This window comes from Aspergillus glaucus, assembly GCF_001890805.1.
Source record: "Aspergillus glaucus CBS 516.65 unplaced genomic scaffold ASPGLscaffold_30, whole genome shotgun sequence".
Lineage (NCBI taxonomy): Eukaryota > Fungi > Ascomycota > Eurotiomycetes > Eurotiales > Aspergillaceae > Aspergillus > Aspergillus glaucus.
The window spans coordinates 140,622-156,941 of record NW_019170482.1 but is presented as its reverse complement, the minus strand read 5'-3'; the positions used below and the strand labels follow the sequence as shown (position 1 = coordinate 156,941).

Genomic DNA, 16,320 nt, shown 5'->3' with positions numbered 1-16,320 from the left:
ATACAAACTTTGTATCTTTAATGAGATGAATAACCTATTGTTTAACCCCGTATTTGCCCTCAATTCTATAATTATCTGTCATACAATAATCTTCAGATGGCGGTAACGCATTTCGTCATAGTCACGCCGGGACTGTCTCCCCCAATAGTATGCGCGTAAATCCTCACCGCCTCGCTTCGGCAAAGCATCCCTTTTAGTTTCCGCCGCGATTTTCGTTCCTTCCGCCGCTCCGTCCATCTGGCAGGAAACCACGCGCGTGTTGGTGATTTTTTTTTGATTTTTTTTTTTTTTATACATTAGTCCCGGACGTGAATTTGTATTCGGTCTTGAATACATCTGCATATTGCCAGTTGGAATTACTATCGTCCAATATTATTTTACCACCATTCACCCATCCCTGTTCCCTGTTGTACCACAAATGAGGACCGTTCATTGGAATCACTATGGCGGATGTCTCAAACGGTGGCAGAATCGTGCCCATAGTCACCCCTACGCCTACCCCGACTGTGGAGGTGCAGGTGCAGCAGGAGACGCCACCAAGTGAATCTCCCAAACCGCAAGAAGAACAACAAGAGCAGGAAAAACCAGGAAAACGACAGCAGCCTAAGAGGAAGACGCGCAAAAATAGTATATTCGAGGATGCGGAGGTTCTCGAAATTCCGTGTCTGAATGACTTAGGGCTCTATGCCTTACCTACCGAGGGTGATGGTAAGCCTACACTCCATTGATTGGTTTTGTTTTCTTTGTGCAATTGCCTGGAAATAACGGGTTTGTTTAATATGGAAAGCTAATTTTCTATGTTTCCAGGCAATTGCCTCTACTACGCCCTCTCCGACCAATTATACGGCGACTTCACCCACGGCGAAGAAATCCGCCTCCGTCTCGCAGACCACATCTCCAACAATCCCGAATACTTTATGAACTTCAACGCTGCCATTGGTGAAGTGCGTCGAGCCCCAAGACGAGCTGCCACGATGAGCAAATATTCATCCCAACCCCGTTCCAGCCCTCCAGGCGCGCCAACTCCGTCCGAACAAGACAAGGAAAGAAGCTTCAATGACAAGGTGACTGAAAGTCGCAAGAATGGTGTTTGGGGTGGTGCGGAGGAGATCCAAGCGTGTTGCCAGTCTTTCAAGAAGGATGTACAGGTGTATACGATGTATGGGGCTCAGACGTTCAGGGATGTGCATGCTCCTGAGTGGGAGGAGAGGGAGGCTTTGCATGTTGCTTTTCACGTACATTTCCCTCCATTGTGTTTGATGAGCAATTCCTAATATGTGCAGGACTTCCACCACTATTCGTCTGTTCGACATACCGAAGGCCCTCACACCGGAATGCCCAGTATCACGAAAGAAAGACTCCAACCGAGAGACCCCAATACATCATCTGCTGGTACATTTGTGGAAATGGCCACTCCATGGAAGATCTCCGCAATTCAAGAAGGCCTCGGGGGTAAATATGACCGAGACACAATTATCGAAATGCTCCAACAATGCCGCGGCAATATCGACCGGGCTTTCTGCAACCTCCTCGAAGATGACTCTGGTACCAGCACACCATCCACAAATGAAACCAACGCCATAACTAGTGCACCCAACAAAGCAATCCTAAAAACACGTCTGCAACCCTCGTCACGATCCTCGTCACCCTTCAGTAGCGGCAGCAAACGCTCCGCCGACGACGGCGACGAGAGCGATCCCGATTCTGAAGAACCCCGTCCTGCACAGCGTCGTCGACGACCACTCCAAGGACGAGAACACAAGAGACGGATTCTGCCAGATGTCACGGTTGGGATTGCCTTTCGAGATGATCAGAATGATTTGGTTTCCTTGCGGCTGCGAGTCAGCCCTGAAGCGGTGGCTAAAGAAGCACCGACAAGTCAGACTCCTGAGACAGACGGGAGTACCAGCTCGACCTCGAGCTTTAACGAAAACATTCCAAAGGCTCAAGGCGGGGGGTCAGTTGGTGAGACGAGTCAGTCACCGTCAGTTGAAGCAAACGGCGAACGAAAACCCCGTCGAAGTCTTCGCCTTACCGCTCGGAGCTCATCTGACAGTGCCAGTCCCGCTTGAGCCGTTTTAAACTTCCTTTCTGCCTTTCCCCCGTTCATGATCTCTTATTTCTCGACTATCTATTGCTATCATTCCGATGATTGCATAGCGTCATTTCTTTCAATCTGCTAGCATTTAGCGTGGGTGGTTTTCTATGGTTTTTAAGCGCTTGTTTTTAGTGTTTCTCTTTGACTATTTATCGGATACGCGCACACGAATTTTGATGACGGCGTTTGGTTATTACTATATTAGCATTGGGCTTGCAGTTGGAAGAGGCGAGATGCATGCATAGAAGAAAAGTTGGCTGCTTGATAAGCCTGTCAGTCAGACAGGTTGATGATGGTGATGATGATGATGATGATGATGATGATGATGAGAGATGATAATGAACGATTGCTTGCTTGATCATATCCTATTTGTAAGGTTCTATGGTAACCTGGAGTAACTAGTTAAGAGGAATGATGCCCTAATCGTCAGGCTCCAGACCGAGATTCTTGGTAAGCAATCACGTCACGGCGTTTAACCGCGGCCTCCGGAGTTCCATACATTTGTCCAGACCTCTCTGTTCCCTACTTCGTACTCCGTACACATTGATACTACTCTGTACTGCAGTACTCAATTCCTTCTGACAAATATAACACAATGTTCCCCGGTAAGTAATCAAAGTGGCAGGACACGGATTATTCACTTCCGTTGTCGGGATTAATCATCCATCAATTGCTCACCCCCAGAAATTGAAACGTCATTTGTGTGTTCCCATTTATTGCCCCTCTCCGCCGCCTACCTGCCCCTCCTTTTTCTTTTTTTCTAACCTATTACTTTTATAGCTCGTCTTCTACGCTCTTCTTCTCGTTTGATCCCGCTTACCGCTCCCCTTCGGTTATCTACTCCTTTCTCCTCCGTCTCTTCTCGGATTACCCCCAGAACAACCACCTTCAAACTTCAACAATCTATCCTCTCTCCTCGAACATACTCCACCATGTCTGACCACGGCAACGTCCTCCCCATCAAGACGTACGCCTCCCTCCCTTACCTTTAAAACATACAAAAAACTAACAAAACCAGCGAGGCCGAATTCAAGGAAAAGGTCCTCTCCTCCACCGGCCTTGTCGTTGTCGACTGCTTCGCTACCTGGTGTGGTCCCTGCCGGGCCATCGCTCCCCGCGTCGCCCAGCTTTCGCAGACTTACTCCTCCGCCAAGTTCTATCAGATTGACGTTGATGAGCTGAGTGACGTCGCTGCCAACTTGCAGGTTCGCGCGATGCCGACTTTCATTCTGTTCAAGGATGGAGAGCGTGTGCCCGGGGGTGATGTTGTTGGTGCTAACCCCGCGGGGTTGGACAATGCTATTAAGGCGAACATTGCATAGATCTTTTCTTTCTCGTGATTGATTGATTTTGATTTGGGAGAGATTTATATATCTTGGCTTGTTTTTTATTTTTATTTTTTATTTTATAAATATCGAATGTGATTGTTGATTTGATATCAATGGAATGAGGGCTGTTATGCAATGCAGGGTTAGACTTGCAGGATGACTGCATATGGCTTTTGCCCATCCCACATATGTCGGTACTCCTGTACCTGGGCGTACACAGCCTTGCTGCATAGTTAAGTCATCAATTGTGTATGCTACGTTACGCCAGTCTATGTATACGTTCGTACATGTGGCAGTGGCAGCGAATACTTTTTCTTAAGTAACCCCGAATCAGTAAATGTAAATGCATGACTCGTTCTTTCATAGTCTGGAGCATGAGAATGGATAGAATCCCCGTGGACGATGGATTGGATCAAGTGTAATATCAATGTGCTTCTTTGTTTATAGCAGGATAGAAAGAGTATGATAGACAGGAGTATGATTATTTACAACAAGACTCGAATAACTATCCAATGCTGTATATATACACAGTGTTCTCTGACCATCTGTTTTCACATCCAAGGTCCTAACAAGCCAGAAGACAACGAAACAACATCTACAACCAATCAAACAATAGAATGCAATATGTCCATTCCAGATACTAAAGTATGTATGTATATGCAGCTAGCAAAACTCTTTTCCTCAACTACTGCACACATCACAAGGGGTATCAATCAAACAAAAAGAAAATTATCGCCCGCGACCCGGGGACACAGGAAGTGAATGAAAGAAAGTGACAGGTAAGACAAAAAGTGACAAAGGAAAGTGGAATGACATGTCCGAAAGAGTGACGGTTTGTCGAGAACAGTGTGGTGGTATGTACCGAGTAGGGGGGAGGTATTAAAAACATTTAGATGCAAATGCAGATGGTTTGAGAAGATAAAATGGGAAAAGAGAAGAATATGCCCAAGAAAGTTTAAAAAAAAAAAAAAAAAAAAAAACGAAATGCAATTTTTGTTTACGCGACGGGACCATGAGCATGGTCATCCTCGTCAGTTGCGTAGTCAAGCTCTGCCGAATGCTCTTCAATCGGGCTGAATTCCGCTTCGGCAGAGATGGGTGATAGCGATTGAATGGTTTTGAGCATGCCCTCGGTCGACTTGGGACGCACGGTTGGGTTCACCAGGACCGGTCGTTTGGCGACTTCGGTATGCCATGTCTCAGACGGGTCCTCGTCGGGCAGACGCAGATTCTGCTGGGCTTCTGGCTCCTCCGCGGCATCAGCACTGGTCGGTTCTTCGTCGTTGCCTGACGAGAAGCGAACAAAGTTTGGCAGGTCTTCCACATGAGACGCATCGTCGGGACCCTCGAATTGACCCGTGCTGTGTCGGACAGGGTGGTTGGATCTCCGTTGGGAAATGCGACGTAAGAAGTTGCCCGACATCCACGAGCCTTCGGAGTCAATTGATGCCAAAGACTGGGATAATGGCACGTTGTCATCGTCCATGTTATCGCTCATCCATGAACGGTGACGGTTCCGAGCAGCCGGCAGGTCAGAGTCTGAGCCGGGAATCGGATATGCAGTTCCAATTGCGGTTCCAATCGGGATTGGAATACTACCAGGATGCTCTTCGGGTTCTTCGACAATATCAGGTGACTGCAGCCGGGAATCAGGCGGCGAGAGGGGCTCATCTCCGAAATGTTCGGTGAATTTCGACTGCGACCGTTTGACGGTGTTTGTGGAACGAGGGAGCGGTCGTGACGGGATCGGGGATGGTGCCGCAGGTGCGGGACCGGGTGCTGATGATTGCGTGGGAATCCTAGAGAACGATTCGCGGGATGCGTGTGATGCATGCGAGGAAAAGTCCGACGTCTGGTCGTGAAACCGTTCACGGTATCTCCTCTTAAGCCGCGAGCTGCCACGGCGGAAGAGCGAGGAGAAGGTGTTCGTACGCATGCCACTGTGGTCGGACAGGCGTCGTTCCGAATCCACGGTCCGGGAAGCATCCGACAGGGATTCCCGTCCCCCCAGGCCGTAAATCTGGGAGGATGTTGGACTGCCCAGGCCATGCCGAGATGTTGATTGAGACTGAGCTGGTGAGAGAGTGGTGCGAGACATGCTGATGTCCTGTGATTGAGCAAAACTTGGCCGCTGAACCAGCTTGGGCGGCCCACGGATCGAGCTGTCATCAATGTTGCCAATAACGTGGACGCTTTCGAGCGTCTCGCGACTACGCGTTGGCTCTTTGGAAGAATCACGCAGCCACGATCCCACAGGCTCGGGAGATTGAACCGCATCACCCCTGGAATCAGGTTCTCTGGATGCATCTGCGGTCGGAGGACGACTGGGGCCCTCGAGGAAGTTTTGTCGTTCGTCTTCAACGGCGCCAGAATCTTCAGCAGTTTCAGCAGCACGGCTTTCAGCCGCACGCTGCTTATCAGCAGCCCGTTGAAGTTTGCGTTGGAGTTTCTCCTGTTTCTCAATGGCTTGACGCTCATGCCGCCGTCGGTCTCGTTCAAGTAACTCGCGTAGACCACCAGCATCGAGATCATCGACATAATGGTCGACCCGTCGTCTGGACAGGTTCTCCTCCGATGCGGTCAAGGCGGGTAGCTTTTCTCGTCGCGTGGAAGCGGCAGAGGCATTGTTGCTGCGAGAAGTAGGCAGCCGAGGAGCCTCGTAGCGAACAAGAGGTCTTGGAGTAAAGGCAGCTAAAGCATTGACTTTGAAGGTATACGCTTCAGGGATATCCGACATGGACGAGGCAGCCGATTCCCGAACGGACAAACTAGTCTCGGAGCGATGACGTTCAGAACGTCGACTCCGCGACCTAGGAGCGCGTTTAACGGGAGCGACCGGTACCGGATCACCGGGACGATGGGGAATATCGATGGGACAGGAGGCCATGAGACGAATCTCCTGTTCGCGGGCGATTTTGTTCAATTTGCGCTGGCTCAGCCGTTTCTTGAGCACGGCGTGGCCATTGTTGTTGCCGCGTTTCCCCTTTAAGGAAGTTGATCGGGACATGGCGGATTGTTGAGGCCCCGAACGGGCAGTATAAGATTCATCGAAACGCGGATGTTTTTGCGCCCGACCTTTTTTTGCAGGGAGAGGTTGAGAGTGATGTGAAGGTTGTGAGGGTTGTGAAGGATGAGTGTTTTGACTGTGAGCAGTAGGGGGAGGAAGTTGGGAGGCGGAGCGAGTGGCAATCACATTATTGTTCATGGAGGCGGAATCGGAGTGTCGGTTCTTTTGACGCTTAGATTTCTTGCGAGTCAGGCGAGGCTCAACATCGGGCGCAAAGGAGGCCATTTCAGGGACAGGCTGTGAGGCTGTAGTGGCGGTTTCAGGATCTCCGAGCTGAATGGTGTGCCGCTTATTCTTGCGACTCCAGGGCCATATGGCCATGTCGATGTGATGGATCAGAGGGAGATACTTGAGATGGGTGAATTCATTGGGGGAGACACAGAGTAAACATAGGGAGGGATGCGTGGGGGAGTTATGTCAGGTACAGAGTATGGGTAGGGAGAAAAGAGTGTAGAAAGAGAGAGAAGGTGGAAAAGAGAGAAAAAATGAAAAAAAGAGAAAGAAAGAAAGAAGAAAAGAAAGACAGACAAAAAGGAATGAAAAGAGCCAAAGGGGCAATGATCAGAAAAAGCAGCAATAGACCAAATGCAAATATTATGGCATATCATCAACGGGGCCGGCCGTGACCCAAACATGTCTAGTTCTATTCTTGTATGTATCGGTATTACAGAATTGTTCTCACATAGCCCTCTGTTCTCTTCATGACTCAGTACAGAGTACTCACACTGCATCTATTATTCCCCTACTTTATCCCAGGTACAAGTACAGGTACAGGTACAGATACAGGTACAGATACAGGTACGAGTATGCCGATGTCACGGCAAACGCAACGGTTCGTAACATAGAACCGTAATCTATCCACTTTTAATGACCCACAGGGCCAATTAACGGCAGTCTGTGCGGTCTGGACCTAGTTGCTTGTCATAATTAGCTGTACTGTACAAGTACTTGTACCGAGGTATTGTGCAAACACATGTACTTGGACTTTGGACAAGTACTGTTTATAAGAGTACTCTTACGAGTAAGAGTAAGAGTACTCTTTACCTCTACTATATCTACTATACCGTTAACCGAACAGATACGGTAGAACAGGCATGTGCGTAATCACCAATTACCCAGTCTGTTCGCCCCGCTGTAATCTTACTTTGATGAGGTTCTGTGGGGCTTTGCCGAGTCGAATATCGGTGACTAGCCCATGTCTAGTCAGTAATAAGACATGCTCTATGCTTACAGGGTATCTAGGACCCTGCCTATAACCACAAATCCATAGTACACGAGTCACTCTATATCATGACAGGGTTCTACCACTCTAGTATACTACCCTTATCAACGCTAGACGATGATCCTGCCAGCACTTGCATAGGGCTTCCCACTGCCACTCAACCCCGATAGGGCCACGTCAACGCCCCACGTCCCCATACAGGGACACAGGACACTCTGCATTATCGGACATTCGCCCTGCACCGCGTTTTATCCATAACGGTCTCGCTGCAGTATGTCCACAGATACTCTGTACAGGTCAACTCGTCTCGAGTCATGTCGGCCAATGCCAACGACAAACAAAGCCCGCCCTCGTGCATCAAAGAAGGCCGCCAATAGTTTGGCGGGTTTGGCAAAACTAGTACGCCTGTCATGCACATCCTGGGGGTGATCATTGAACTCCCTACGTCTATGAGTTAATTCATGGGTATCCTCGCTTTGGGTTTTGGGTTTTGGGTTTTGGTTTTTTTTTTTTTTTTTGGGGGGGGTTCTCTGAGGAGGTGATTCGGGTGAAAGCATTGACTTTGATATGCACGCAAACAAACTAGTATCCAAATTGCCCCAAGATGGGTGGATGCTGTTTCTTTCACACGGTTTCTTTCACACATCAACTTTCCCGATATGACCTCTTTCACCCTCCTATCTTTGCAAGAGTAAATAAGCCAGGAACTATTTATTAGTGCTGATAACTAATCATCCGCAAAGTCAAACAAACCGGTAGAATTGACCCGTGCGGTTGAACCTTCACTCCAACCGAACATAACTACATACATACGTACTATGCCGGGTAAACCAAATTCAAATATCAAGAATGACAATAGTTATATCAAGAACTCATTTCTCTAATATGTATATGTACTACAAACCCAATTTCTCCCAATTCTCAATCGCAAATAAAGAGACGCCAGCATGGTCAAAATAGCCCTCCTCGGCGCAGCCGGCCAAATCGGCACTCCGCTTAGTCTTTTATGCAAGACAGTATAACTATCCCACTGAACCCAAAACTACAAGTCAATGAGATAAGTACTGATTACACGGGTAGAGCGGCCTATTTGATGAAATCTCTCTATACGACCTCGTCCACGTCCCCGCCATCGCCATGGACCTGAACCAGATCGACACCAAAGCCAAGGTCACTGGCTACCTTGCCGCAGACGATGGCCTCCAGAACGCACTCACAGTGTATATATCGTCGTCGTAATCGCTGGTATTGCCAGAAAGCCAGACATGACCAGAGATGGTAAGCAACACATTACAACATACATCTCTCTTAAAACAGGGCTTATAAAAGATACAGACCTCTTCAAAACAAATTCCAGCATCATCCACTCCATCTTCACCACAATCGCAACAACATGTCCAACACCAATCTCCTGCTTCGTTACAAACCCCTGTCAACTCGACCCTGCCCGTCGTAGCAGAGACTCTGAGAAAAGAAGATGTCTTTGATCCTGCTCGTCTATTCGGCGTGACGACTTTGGACGTCGTTCGTGCTTCTACGTTTATCGCGCATGCTCTAGGTGATAATGTGGACCCCAATGCGTTCAAAGTACCGGTTGTTGGGGGACATAGTGGTGCGACTATCTTGCCGCTTTGTAGTCAGGCAGGGTCGTCTGTTGAGTTGGATGAGGTGTTGGGGGGAGGGGGGTGTTATTCATCGTGAGTTCCTTTGTAGTTCCGCTACCGCGAGTGCATTACCGTTGACGCTATGAACAGGCGTGCAATTCAGGGGCGATGAAATTGTTAAAAGTAAACAGGGTGCTGGCAGCGCGACGACGTGCATCGCGTACGCTGGGTTCCGCTTCGTCGGGGCTGTCCTGGCTGCTAGGAATGGCGATTCGGTGACTAAAGAGGCGTACGTCTACCTTCCTGGTATCCCCGGGGGTAAGGAGATTGCTGCTGAGCTTGGGGTTGAGTATGTTTGCTGTGAAGATTGTGCTGGGTGAGGGTGGTGCGACCAAGGCGTAGCCTATTGGGGAAATTTCGGAGAGTGAGAAGGGTCTGCTTGAGGTTGCTGTTAGGGAGCTTAAGGGGAATATCCAGACCGAGTTGGCTTTCGTGGGGGTATATGTAATGCAGTACGGTTATCAGTCAAGTCATTGCTCATTAACCGGTCTATAATATACAGAAGACGTATCGCCCAACGCCTGATAATAATACATGCAAAACCAAAGCCAGTACCAGCGTGCTCACACGCCAACGAGTCTCAGTACAAACTCGTACACGCCAAGCGTAATGACGGCCGACGGCACAGAGCGAGCCATATGAGGGACCAGTCCTCCATACATACCTGCCATGCCTTCTTCTTTGAGTATGGTGCGGAAGCATTGCACCAGGCCGGTGTACTTTGGAATACCGTTTTCCTTAGGCGCTTGCCTCAACCGGGTTCTGACAACCTATGCACAGTCAGTAGGGTTCCAAGACCAAAGTAAAAATAGTGACGCACCTCATGAGGATATGTCAGTAAATTAGCAGCTAGCTTAGCTGATCCCGCAGCGCCGCTTGTGCTGACCCAGTTTGCAAGCTCAGTCCAGGTAGGGCTTGCTCCCTCTGCCGTCTTCAAAGACTGACTGAAAACCGTCTTTAACTTCTCATAGAGAACCAAGTGCAGTGCCGTCTCAACAGTCCCGAGATAGCTCGCGCTCATTCCTCTGTATAAACCCCGGATACCCTCATGGCGTATCACCTGTCTAACACAGTCCACACTGTTTCGATACCTCCGAGCCGGAGCCTCCCCAGCATGCGTCTGAGCTCGATCAAGCTGTAACCGTGTCTTGACCAACCAGATCGGATTCGTAGCCGTCGCCGTAGCTATCCCAGCGCAAATGGCAGCCTGAGCATGAACAAATGGGGAGTCTTGTCCGTGGTTCAGCAAATTAGCCCCAATCTGCTTGCAGTTCCCGTACACATAGAATTTGATCGCAGTTGCGGGCACTACACCCGCAAGACTTGGACCAAGACCACGGAAGAACGCCGGCCAGCCCTCTATCCGGTAAATGGAGCTGATAATGTTCGCTGTGTTGGTTTTCGGTGTGGGGAACGAGGCGGCGAAAGGTCGATCGGAGACTCGATAGATGTCGGATTGGAGTCTTGTCCGTAGAACATCGAGTGGAGACGTTACAATTGCAGTGGCGAGACCTCCAGAGCTGAACAAATCCTAGTCAGTATCCAAGTATACAGGCCGTTGATGTAGGAAAGCGAAACGTACGCGCCCGCCAAAAGGTGCACCCAAGGCCCTGGGGCCTTTTTCTTTTCTAAGATATGAGCCGTGTTGATCGACGCACTCTCATTGAACTGGCGACCCTGGATCCTTGCGCTTTCTTCCATCTCGATAACGCATCTTGCAGAGGGGGAGATAACAAAATTGGAGCTCAAAATTCTCGATTAGATTTTCCGCTGTCTCACCGCCTTTGAAAAAATTTGCCATTTCACTCCGCATTTCAACCCCAGTCGATGTTCACCGCCTTCCATTATCATTCCAAGATATGCCAGAAGCAGCACGACTCAAGCATCCAGAAAGCCATTTCAAGATTCCGCAGATATGTACAGGTAGAGTCAGGAAAACCTTCATCATCATGAAAGACAGAAAATACACGAATCAAACCCCCCGTTTCCGCAATCGATTCGGCTCCCGTTCCAACACCCGATACCTGCGCATCCCGTGCCGGCTCAAGAGTCGTTTTAAGGACCATGACTCGGAGGACCCATTGCTATTATTATAGCAGGTCTTGTTATTGCTGTCGTCAATGTTCTGGAATGATTCTCGATATTCGCGGCGTGATCCAGAAGGATAGTAGTTCGAGTAAGTGTAGTCGTTGTCCGCGCGGAGGGCGGTTAATGACTCGGCGCCCATAGTAGTTTGTCTTAGTAGTTTGTACTACTAATTCACCGCTGTATGGGGGTTTAATGGAGTGGTATGACACGGGTAATTGCTTGTGTTTTGGCTGGTTACGGGAGGATAGTGGTGGAGGAGTTGATGATATGATTAAGTCGAAAGGGTGGGTATGAGAACGACGAGGAATCGGACAAAGAATATAGCCTCGTAAGTGTCCAGAGTCTGATATTCAATGACGGGACAGCCGGAGCTGGGCTTGCGTGATTGGTCCACTGGGCGAGATCCCGTGACGGCACGTGGACAGACTGATTTAGAAGTGATGAGAGACATTACGAAAATGGCGGAGTAGATGGGAACTTGTGGGATGAAGATCAACCTGATATGTCTACGGCAAGGGCGGATATCCCATAAAGCGTACTCTGTACTATGTAGTATCATATCCAGCTATCCTCTAGGGCATTGAATACCCCAGCAAGGTTCCATCTATGTCATGATATGACTTTCTAGATAGGTAGCAGACCCCATTCCTACTTGACTACTGGGTAGTCACCCATGATATTGGTACCAGGCGGGCCAGTGCCGCAGCTAGCAGCAAGTACAACAATATGAAGGTCATGGACCAGTCGTTAATTCGACACCAAGCCTCTGGCTAAAAAGGGTTATCATCACATTTTTGAACACGTCCGAACGCCGTAAGACATTAAACTTAGAACCAAATCTTAATCAGCTCCTCACTGACAGCACTAGGCGTCAGGACACCACTGTCTGTAATCAGAGCGGAAATCAAATGCGGCGGCGTGAAATCAACGGATTGGCAACTGTTCCTTGCAACGGGCTTCGGAGTCGCTTCTGTTGTTGTCTGCTGAGGTTGTTGCTTCGCTTCATCCGCAATCTCCTCCTCCGTCTTGAAATCGATCACGCGCTGCTCAATTGGAAGGTCATACTGCCCAAGCGGGTAGAGTCGCACGAATTTGTGGCTCTCCGCAACAGCATAGAAAGGCTTGCTCATTGCCTTGGCGAGCAGACCAATCTGGTAGGTTCCCATCCGCGACACGATTCCTCCATTTTCCACCACACCCTCCGCACCAACGATCACCATGTCCGCCTTGCCCAGAGCGTATGCGACAGCCGACTCGGGGATTGTGGCCACGGGGACACCCTTCTCGCGGAGCGCACGGACTGTCTCCATACCCTCTGGTTCGGCGCCAGGCGAGCTTTCAACATTTTTCGAAGACGAAAGAACGTAAATCACACGGAATCGCACCGCAGACGGTCCTCCCTTTTCATCAGCCGCCTTTTGCAGCAACGACGCAACCACTCGAGATCCACCGTTCGTAAGAACCGTACTGCCATCGCGCACAAACCCCCTCCCAAATGCAGCAATCTTGTCACGGCTTTCCTTCGCACGTCTAATGAACAACCGGCCGTTCGACAGCAAGTGCGCGCGGATCGCATTGAAGTCCCCCGCAGGTCCCAGCTGGCCGGGCCGTTGTAGAGTTGTGATCAGGTATCGTTGGAAAAGATCGGTGCCTGCGGACAGACCGATAGGGTTCGGGATCGAATTCTTCAAGTGCTCGGTGGACTTGTTGAGTAGATCGAGTGTCTCCGATATTGTCGAAGAGGGGGAGTGTGTGAGGAGGAGGACAAGGGCTTCGATGGCCGCGATTGGCATTGTCAAATCGGGATCCGAGTGGAGCAGTTCATTGTAGGTCGCGACAATGCTACAGTCACTGTTAGCCTAAGTAGATCTCTAAAGACAGTAGCTTAGCTATTAGGGTCACTTGCTCGAATGGCTTCGACGAATCTAGTGCAGGCGCCATGATGAGGCGTGTTCCTCAACTGTTCTCAAGCAAGATATGTATTCGAGAAAGCCGGCCCGTCAAGCTTACTCTTTTAAGCCTTGTCCGTCGTGAAATATGCTGTTCTATAATGCACTTGTTCCGAAAGAGTCATAAAAAGGAAGCGTGGGAGAGGTAGACGTTTGTTCTGTTTGCATAATATGCCCCTCGCCGACCGCACTAGTCCGCTTCAGGTTGCCGTGTCAGCGGTGGTAAACAAATCCATTGCAACACTTCCGCCCGACAAGCAAAGAGCCCGTAGTCGACTTCTGGAGGAGCAACAGGAGTGCTCTCTCCTACAATTTCCGCGATCAAAATGGCGTACAACAACCGAATGAGCCAGCAGTTCAACAGAAACCAGCAACAGCAGGGCAGAGGTCGGAAGAAGGAAGATGACAATGATGCGTTGATGCGCCTGGTTGGTTCAGCAGGATGCTTGAGATTGTCGCGCGCAGTAACTGACCATAGCATCAATTAGCCCGATAAAGAAATCGCAGGATGTATCAACGATATCGGAATCCCGTTTAACACGGCTGACCTGGTCAAGCCGAATCCGCAACAAATCCAGATGGTGATGGAATGGTTTGCAGAGCTCCTGATGAACATCACTCGCGAGACGGTTGAGCCTGCTATGCGCGCAGCGGCGGACGACGTTGGTGGTGATTACCCGGATCTTGTCCCGAATGACACGCGAAATCTCATGGGTTTCTTTATTAGCTTACGGAGACTGCTGATGGAGGTACGTTCCAGGTTTTTACGCCAAGGCTATGACATTGACTGACTTGTTGCGCTCAAACAGTGCGGTGTCAACGATTTCACATTTTCGGACCTAACAAGACCTACGCATGATCGACTTATCAAGATCTTCTCATATCTCATTAATTTCGTTAGATTCCGCGAGTCGCAAACCGCCGTCATCGATGAACACTTCAACAAGTCGGAAAAGACAAAAGCGCGCATTGATACCCTATACGTGGAGAATCAGGAAATGGAGCAACGCCTCGAAGAAATGCGGCGGGGTCTCAAGGCCAACGAGGGGCAAGTGAAGGAAAAAGTCAGGCGAAACGATGAGCTCAAATCACGGCTGCTCGAATTGAGACGAAACCAAGAACGGGTCGCGGAGGCTCTGGAACGGGCCAAGGCCGACAAAGGAAGGCGTCAAACTTCGTTGGAAGAGAAGACCGAGAAGGTCGTGCGCAGTCGACAAGAAGTTGAGAAGCTCCGGCCGTATGTTTTGGAGAGCCCGGCCACGCTTCAGTCTTCGTTGGGTGAATTGTCGGAGAATTTGATGCGTGACAAGGCTCAGATAGATGCGATGGAGAGAAGAGCGCGTGCTCTACAAACCTCTTCGGACACGTTTACGGTCGTCGGGAACGATGTGCAGGCGTGCGTCAAGCTGCTTGAAGACATCGCCGTAGAGCTGCAGAAAGAGGACGATGAGGAATCAAGAGCTTCACGAAACAGGGAAGCTATTTCGGAACGAGGGAACAATGTCAGAGAAGTGGAGCAAACGGAGAAGTTGCTGCAGCGCCAACTTGCACGATGGAATGAGCGGATCGAAGCATTGCGCAAAAATGCCCAAGAAAAAGCAGAAGTGGCACAAGCGCAAATGGAGGAGCTCCGGAATGTCCAGAAGCAGCTCCGTGAAGAGCGTGCAGAGAAACAACGTGACATGGAGAGGAGAAGAATCCGGATAGAGCAGACAGAGAAGAAGGTAGGCAGCACAGACTTCATCCGATTTGAAGCATGGCTAATGATTTGCGCAGATGGCCGATCTCAAAGAGAACATCGAAAGTGAGATTCAAGGTGCTCATGATCAATATCTGAAGCTGGAGTCGCACATCAAGCTGTACGCCACGGAGATGGAGAAATGCCTGTGAAGGCAGAAATTTCAATGGATCATGATTCACGGAGTTCAAGGGTTGGTTCTAGGATACCCGGGCGGTTGGTTAGGGAGTTCTGCGCATGTTTTCCTGACTTGACGTTCGTCATTGTTGTTGTCTATAAATGTTCCTGTCATCATCGAATTCAAACCATCGTTGTGCGACCTTTTTCACAGACACATTAGGCGCTCTCGAAGTGTTTTCTTCGGCCACAATCCGGGCAGTTCCGTTGAGCAATGGCGCCTCCGTGTTCCATAATGCTTCGCCATGTTCATTGTTGGCGTTTTCCATAGCATCTACGCATTCACAGAGCACGAGGTCCACCTTCTGCCGAGCAGTGACCTCCACGGCTGCTACCAGAGTCCTCGACAGCCCTTGCGCAGAGAATTCAGTAGTAGGAAAATGTAGAGCAAGGGGATTCAAGACCGCCAACAACGGCCGTTGACTTGATTCATCCGAAGTGTTTCCCTCTCGCTTGGTACTGGCCACGTCCAACACAGAGATGTAGGCTCGAAGATGTTCGAGAGTTTCACAGAATGCTAATATGACGTCCTGTGACCGGGAGAGCAATCCAATGGCTTTTGTAATCAATTCGTGGCTTTCAGGCGTTGTCCTTCCATAGTGTACAGCAGCCGCCAATTGTCCCAGGAAGTGTTCTCGCGTCGAACAGACCACGATGACTTTCGAAGAAGCTTCCTCATGATAAAGAATTCGTCCCAGAAAATCCGTCACCAATTCGCAAGACCATATTATCCTTCGTGGCTGGCCCATGGCGAGATCCAAATAGACACCGGAATTTTCTCTGTACGTAGAGTTGACAAGGACCGTTGAGTCATCTTTCACATGCTGCCCAAGTTCCTTAATCCCATGAATCCTTCAAGATGCTCTTGGTAGGCCATAGCTGTCGCACGTGGATTGTATGCGGAGGACGGAGAAGTTAGTCCGTTGATACCGATTGCCTTTTGCGGCTGTCCTCCGCCGCCGCGGAACAACACCTACTATCTACCAGGT

At 49.6% G+C, this 16,320-nt stretch overlaps 10 protein-coding genes across 10 annotated transcripts; 5 read left to right on the top strand and 5 right to left on the bottom strand.

Annotated features, from left to right (window-relative positions):
• Positions 1–280: 280 nt before the first annotated feature.
• On the top strand, positions 281–2,160 carry ASPGLDRAFT_1042114 (OTU domain-containing protein). Its single transcript, XM_022539466.1, has 4 exons — positions 281–518; positions 574–708; positions 808–1,235; positions 1,284–2,160. The coding sequence occupies exons 1-4, from the start codon at positions 419–421 to the stop codon at positions 2,070–2,072; spliced, it is 1,452 nt and encodes a 483-aa protein (XP_022396237.1). The 5' UTR covers positions 281–418; the 3' UTR covers positions 2,073–2,160.
• A 799-nt stretch (positions 2,161–2,959) lies between these two features.
• On the top strand, positions 2,960–3,729 carry ASPGLDRAFT_52588 (thioredoxin family protein). Its single transcript, XM_022547795.1, has 2 exons — positions 2,960–3,065; positions 3,117–3,729. Exons 1-2 carry the CDS (start codon positions 3,031–3,033, stop codon positions 3,418–3,420), a joined length of 339 nt encoding a protein of 112 aa, XP_022396236.1. The 5' UTR covers positions 2,960–3,030; the 3' UTR covers positions 3,421–3,729.
• Positions 3,730–4,383: 654 nt separating this feature from the next.
• On the bottom strand, positions 4,384–7,140 carry ASPGLDRAFT_52586 (uncharacterized protein). Its single transcript, XM_022547794.1, has one exon. It carries the CDS (start codon positions 6,812–6,814, stop codon positions 4,424–4,426), a length of 2,391 nt encoding a protein of 796 aa, XP_022396235.1. The 5' UTR covers positions 6,815–7,140; the 3' UTR covers positions 4,384–4,423.
• Positions 6,660–7,179, bottom strand: ASPGLDRAFT_1042070 (uncharacterized protein). Its single transcript, XM_022539465.1, has one exon. The coding sequence runs from the start codon at positions 7,126–7,128 to the stop codon at positions 6,829–6,831; it is 300 nt and encodes a 99-aa protein (XP_022396234.1). The 5' UTR covers positions 7,129–7,179; the 3' UTR covers positions 6,660–6,828.
• Positions 7,180–8,662: 1,483 nt separating this feature from the next.
• Positions 8,663–8,954, top strand: ASPGLDRAFT_39846 (uncharacterized protein; the record flags this gene model as incomplete). The annotated part of the gene is made up of 2 exons (XM_022545136.1): positions 8,663–8,731; positions 8,796–8,954. The coding sequence occupies 2 exons, from the start codon at positions 8,663–8,665 to the stop codon at positions 8,952–8,954; spliced, it is 228 nt and encodes a 75-aa protein (XP_022396233.1).
• A 26-nt stretch (positions 8,955–8,980) lies between these two features.
• On the top strand, positions 8,981–9,699 carry ASPGLDRAFT_39845 (uncharacterized protein; the record flags this gene model as incomplete). Its single annotated transcript, XM_022545135.1, has 3 exons — positions 8,981–8,993; positions 9,073–9,412; positions 9,483–9,699. The coding sequence occupies 3 exons, from the start codon at positions 8,981–8,983 to the stop codon at positions 9,697–9,699; spliced, it is 570 nt and encodes a 189-aa protein (XP_022396232.1).
• A 243-nt stretch (positions 9,700–9,942) lies between these two features.
• On the bottom strand, positions 9,943–11,080 carry ASPGLDRAFT_136844 (uncharacterized protein; the record flags this gene model as incomplete). The annotated part of the gene is made up of 3 exons (XM_022541478.1): positions 9,943–10,149; positions 10,200–10,899; positions 10,962–11,080. The coding sequence occupies 3 exons, from the start codon at positions 11,078–11,080 to the stop codon at positions 9,943–9,945; spliced, it is 1,026 nt and encodes a 341-aa protein (XP_022396231.1).
• A 1,098-nt stretch (positions 11,081–12,178) lies between these two features.
• On the bottom strand, positions 12,179–13,492 carry ASPGLDRAFT_52582 (translation initiation factor eIF2B subunit alpha). The gene is made up of 2 exons (XM_022547793.1): positions 13,374–13,492; positions 12,179–13,309 (listed from the first exon to the last, which is right to left on the bottom strand). Exons 1-2 carry the CDS (start codon positions 13,406–13,408, stop codon positions 12,295–12,297), a joined length of 1,050 nt encoding a protein of 349 aa, XP_022396230.1. The 5' UTR covers positions 13,409–13,492; the 3' UTR covers positions 12,179–12,294.
• Positions 13,493–13,671: 179 nt separating this feature from the next.
• nuf2 (kinetochore-associated Ndc80 complex subunit NUF2) lies at positions 13,672–15,735 on the top strand. Its single transcript, XM_022547791.1, has 4 exons — positions 13,672–13,844; positions 13,905–14,165; positions 14,226–15,140; positions 15,193–15,735. The coding sequence occupies exons 1-4, from the start codon at positions 13,743–13,745 to the stop codon at positions 15,304–15,306; spliced, it is 1,392 nt and encodes a 463-aa protein (XP_022396229.1). The 5' UTR covers positions 13,672–13,742; the 3' UTR covers positions 15,307–15,735.
• ASPGLDRAFT_1041116 (uncharacterized protein) lies at positions 15,188–16,213 on the bottom strand. Its single transcript, XM_022539463.1, has one exon. It carries the CDS (start codon positions 16,078–16,080, stop codon positions 15,415–15,417), a length of 666 nt encoding a protein of 221 aa, XP_022396228.1. The 5' UTR covers positions 16,081–16,213; the 3' UTR covers positions 15,188–15,414.
• Positions 16,214–16,320: the final 107 nt, after the last annotated feature.

What these genes read in the sequence shown, in the direction of transcription:
- nuf2 (XM_022547791.1), top strand. Translation starts at nt 13,743, where the DNA reads ATGGCGTACAACAACCGAATGAGCCAGCAGTTCAACAGAAACCAGCAA. An exon ending in ATGATGCGTTGATGCGCCTG is followed by an intron (nt 13,845 to 13,904) that starts GTTGGTTCAGCA and finishes AGCATCAATTAG; the next exon opens with CCCGATAAAGAAATCGCAGG. An exon ending in TACGGAGACTGCTGATGGAG is followed by an intron (nt 14,166 to 14,225) that starts GTACGTTCCAGG and finishes GCGCTCAAACAG; the next exon opens with TGCGGTGTCAACGATTTCAC.
- ASPGLDRAFT_52582 (XM_022547793.1), bottom strand. Translation starts at nt 13,408, where the DNA reads ATGGCGCCTGCACTAGATTCGTCGAAGCCATTCGA. An exon ending in GATTCGTCGAAGCCATTCGA is followed by an intron (nt 13,310 to 13,373) that starts GCAAGTGACCCT and finishes CAGTGACTGTAG; the next exon opens with CATTGTCGCGACCTACAATG.
- ASPGLDRAFT_1041116 (XM_022539463.1), bottom strand. Translation starts at nt 16,080, where the DNA reads ATGGGCCAGCCACGAAGGATAATATGGTCTTGCGAATTGGTGACGGAT.
- ASPGLDRAFT_1042114 (XM_022539466.1), top strand. Translation starts at nt 419, where the DNA reads ATGAGGACCGTTCATTGGAATCACTATGGCGGATGTCTCAAACGGTGG. An exon ending in CTTACCTACCGAGGGTGATG is followed by an intron (nt 709 to 807) that starts GTAAGCCTACAC and finishes CTATGTTTCCAG; the next exon opens with GCAATTGCCTCTACTACGCC. An exon ending in CTTTGCATGTTGCTTTTCAC is followed by an intron (nt 1,236 to 1,283) that starts GTACATTTCCCT and finishes TAATATGTGCAG; the next exon opens with GACTTCCACCACTATTCGTC.
- ASPGLDRAFT_52588 (XM_022547795.1), top strand. Translation starts at nt 3,031, where the DNA reads ATGTCTGACCACGGCAACGTCCTCCCCATCAAGAC. An exon ending in AACGTCCTCCCCATCAAGAC is followed by an intron (nt 3,066 to 3,116) that starts GTACGCCTCCCT and finishes TAACAAAACCAG; the next exon opens with CGAGGCCGAATTCAAGGAAA.
- ASPGLDRAFT_52586 (XM_022547794.1), bottom strand. Translation starts at nt 6,814, where the DNA reads ATGGCCATATGGCCCTGGAGTCGCAAGAATAAGCGGCACACCATTCAG.
- ASPGLDRAFT_1042070 (XM_022539465.1), bottom strand. Translation starts at nt 7,128, where the DNA reads ATGTTTGGGTCACGGCCGGCCCCGTTGATGATATGCCATAATATTTGC.